At 49.3% G+C, this 3,942-nt stretch overlaps 1 protein-coding gene across 1 annotated transcript in view; it reads right to left on the minus strand.

The window, feature by feature from the left end:
• Nucleotides 1-898: 898 nt before the first annotated feature.
• The window catches only part of LOC120933431 (calcium-binding mitochondrial carrier protein SCaMC-3-like), a 38,651-nt gene continuing 35,607 nt past the window's right edge, over nucleotides 899-3,942 (minus strand). Inside the window, exon 10 of the mRNA XM_040346646.1 lies at nucleotides 899-1,553. Coding sequence (XP_040202580.1) covers nucleotides 1,369-1,553 — 185 coding nt within the window. The 3' untranslated portion in view covers nucleotides 899-1,368. The remainder of the gene's footprint in view (nucleotides 1,554-3,942) is intronic.

Below are 3,942 nucleotides of genomic sequence, written 5' to 3' on the forward strand. Positions count from 1 at the left end.
ACAGTTGCCGGTGTTGTGTCAAAATATCCAACAGGCTAACGTGTTTCAAGGACTTGCCTCCTCCTCAGAGCCAACAAGACTATCTTGCTTCCCCACTTAAATAATAGCGTGACATGGCCATTGTCTGTAGCACACCCCATGGGCTGGCGTTAACCCTCTCATTCCAAATGATGGGGTTAACTCCCACCCATGAGGTGTGCTACAGACAACAGCCATGTCACGGTATTATTTAGGTGGGGAAACAAGATACAGTCTTCACAGGTTGCCGCTGTGGTGTCAAAAAAGCGTGACTATGGCTATTGTCAGGTGGGAGTGTCTTTAGCACACCCCATGGGTGGGAGTCAACCCCCTCATTTGGATTTGGAATGAGAGGGTTAACTCCCGTCCATGGGGTGAGCTACAGACAACAGCCACGTTGCTTTATTATTTAAGTTGGGAAGCAAGATACAGTCTTGTTGGCTCTGAGGAAGCAGCAAGTCCTCGAAACGCATTAGCCTGTTGGATTTCTAATTGTCCTATCTCGTGATATGATGTATGGTGGACTGGAAGTTGCTGTTTTTATATGACAAGTCTGTGAGTAGAATAATTACCACCTTTTCCGAAACCAATCCAATCAGAGAATGCCCTGCATTTATTGTGAAATGGCAAAGCATTCTCTAAATGGCGCTTGTGCCAGGGGAGTGACCTCCTCTGTTCCATACCCAGAATTCTTCAAGAAATTTGCATAAAACTGAAATATCATTTGAGTGGACTTAGCCTTTGGTTTTCTATTAAAACACAAGCTAAACTATAGCCAGCTCCTTGCTGGATTTTAAGATTCAACAAACATAGATAACCGCTCACAGCTTAACCATTACCGTCTGCAGCACAGTATGTCCCACAATGAACCAGGGTACTCTACATTCAGTGTATGCTTCATTACATTCACAAAAAGGCCGGTCAGGCTAGTGGAAAAATACTTCCGACCTTCTAAGAAAAAAAAAGCCAAAAATGCCCTTACATGCAAAATATACAATCATTAAAAAACGACACATTCAATGTTCTTCTGACTCTGTGGTGGTTTTCAGAAAATCAACTTCCCCGAAGCATCATTAAAATGCAACAATATCCAACATCACTAAAGTCTTCACGCTGAATGATGTCGGGAATATAAAAACACACTGAAAATGGGGGAGACCTTTGAATATGGATACTGAACCCGAGCCCGGTTGCATTCTGAAGGTGCCATAACTTCCCATTCTTGTGAATCGATATTAGGATGTAGCCCTTCAACACGGATAGCAGACAATTCTGGACAAAGCTCTACAGGCTCTTCTGTGTGCCTGGATAAACTGGTGGAGGGTTGAGGGTTGAGTGGTGGTGCCTTCTTCATCGACTAGTCACACCCAGCACACGTTTCATATTCTCATACACCACATAGCTAATGCTGACCGCCGGTATCACCTTCATGAAGTTTGGAGCAATCCCTCGGTACAAGCCCAGGAACCCTTCTTGAGCCACGATATACCGGAACAGAGCTACCATGGAGAGCTGCGGAGCGCCCTGGATTGTGGCTGGAAGAAAGAAGTGAGAGAGATCAGAATCAACACACCGACTCATATCAAGCATATTCTTGCAGCATACGGGGGGGGGGGGGGGGGGGGGGTTGCTTACTAAAACTGGAGAGGGGTAAACCTGATGCAGCTCTCCATAGAAACCTTCGTTTCCCACCCCCTCCCACTTTTTGCCCCACTCTCGTAAGATCTCAGGGGTTTATGCTGGGACTTGTAGTCCCTCAATTTTGAAGGGCGTCACATCCATTAAACAGGAAAGGGTGGGGAAAATTTACATGGGGGGGGGGGGTGCCCAATTTTAGTCTTGTCTAGATGAGAGAGAGAGAGAGAAAGAAAGAAAGAAGAGAGAGGTGAGAGAGCTTAGTGGTGGACTTAGTCTGAGCTTAGTGGTGGAGTAGGACGCTTCTCGACGAGTCTGCTCTCATCCAGGGACCAGATAGACTAGACAGTCAGGCAGGCAGGTTCCTCCTAGCCCCTTGCTGCAACATCTACTACTACAGCACCCAGGACCAGCGATTTTCTTCCTTCCCCCTGGGCCTCCCCTCTTTGCTTCGCATTCATCACCACCCGGGAGCCTGAGAAGGTAAGCCCCTGTTCCTCAGGGCTATCCACCTTCCCTGGCACCGCTGGCGGAGGACAAGCCACGGCAGCGGCCTAATCACTGCGGAGCAACAGCCAGCTGTAATTGAGGCATCTCTCCGCCTCAGTTTTTCCAACCGTCCATACCCTACCTTGGCCCCCGCGCCACCTCCTGGAAAGATTTGCGGCAGCCGCGATTAGGAAAGACCGCGGCCTAGTGGCGCGCTGCACCCACACCCAGCAATCCTCCTCAAACGGCTCAGAAACTCCCCCCTTTTACCCCAGTTGGATCCCCATCCTCTCACAGGTACCTCCGAGCCCGTACAATCCCGCTATTGGGTCGCAGCTGCCGCATCCGCATCCAGGAAAGTCCGCGGCTTCAGCCGCTGCCTAGCGGGACTCCCGCGATTTACCCAGCCTAAGCCTCCCCCCTATTCACAAAACAACTAAAAACCCCCAGCCCCCCCTAGGTCTCTCCCCACGGTGCCCGTTTTTCCACCCCCCTCGCTGTCCCTGCACCCCAGCCCACGGCTCAGGCCTAGTCCCGGTCGGCGGACATCTTACTACTCCCATACAATTTAAAACACCACTGTCACTCACCCCCACTTTCCCCTCCACAGCCTGTTTTTGCCTGAAACTAGCTCCCATTGGTAACACAGGGGGTACGTTTCCCCCCACGCCCCCACCTATAAAGCAATTGATCCAGGGTTTCACCGATCGCCAGTGAGGGATCAGGAAGGAATTTTTTCCCTGGTCGCTGCAGATCGGCCCAGCACGCCTAGGGTTTTTCGCCTTCCTCTGGACCAATTCGGGAAGGGAAGACTTAACGAGTGACGGTTCACTTGGTTATTCTTCCTCCCATTACCTTCAAAGCCCCCCAATCAACATTCACTTTCCCAGCGTTTTTCTGCGACTATGGGTTATCTAAAATTCTCTGCAGAAACCATCTGGGAACTAAAACTATTTGCCTCTATACTTCCAGCTGTCACCAAAAAAGCTCTAAAGAGTGAGCAACTGTTAAGAATCAATCGACAATTGACAGTCAAAAACTACACGCAGGTACCCTAGCCCAAACGCATATCATGCGCTTTGGCCAACACAAGATCGGCAGTAAAACATCGACAAGAAATCTATGATTTCATCCTTCAACACGATCTAGACTGCCTCTTCATCACAGAAAGCTGGCTCACAGCTGACTGCAACACCATTCTAGGAGAACTGGTGCCAGCAAATTATCGCATTCAAATTCAGAACAGAGTGGGGCAAAGAGGGGGGGGGGCCTGGCGGTGATCCACAAGATTCACCTCTCGATCACCAAACCAGTCCTTCAAAACTCGCTTCCTTTCATGGAAACCCTCACTCTGCAACTGCAAACAAATCCCCAAGACACGGTCCATATTCTACTTTGCTATAGACCACCAGGCCCAAAAACCCACTTTCTCACGTCGTTGACGGAATTCATCTCCACATATACCCTAAACATTAAACACCTCCTGGTGCTTGGGGACTTCAACCTCTGGGCCAACTCTTCGCTGGACCCTGTAGCCGACGCCTGCATCGACCATCTGGAAGGATTAGGTCTGCAGCAACTAATACAAGGCCCCACTCATGCCTCAGGTCATACGCTCGATCTCATTTTCAAACAAGATTTGGAAATTGACGCCCTGGAAAATGAGCCGCAACCATGGACCGATCACCATGCCATTAAATTCACAATCACCAAAAACGCCAGCCCAAAAAAAACAACAAAACCGGTGACAACTCACTGGACTAGATCTCAGAAGAAGCTCCACTCGGAACTCTTCAAAAC

Source organism: Rana temporaria, chromosome 3 (genome assembly GCF_905171775.1).
Source record: "Rana temporaria chromosome 3, aRanTem1.1, whole genome shotgun sequence".
Classification (NCBI taxonomy): Eukaryota; Metazoa; Chordata; class Amphibia; order Anura; family Ranidae; genus Rana; species Rana temporaria.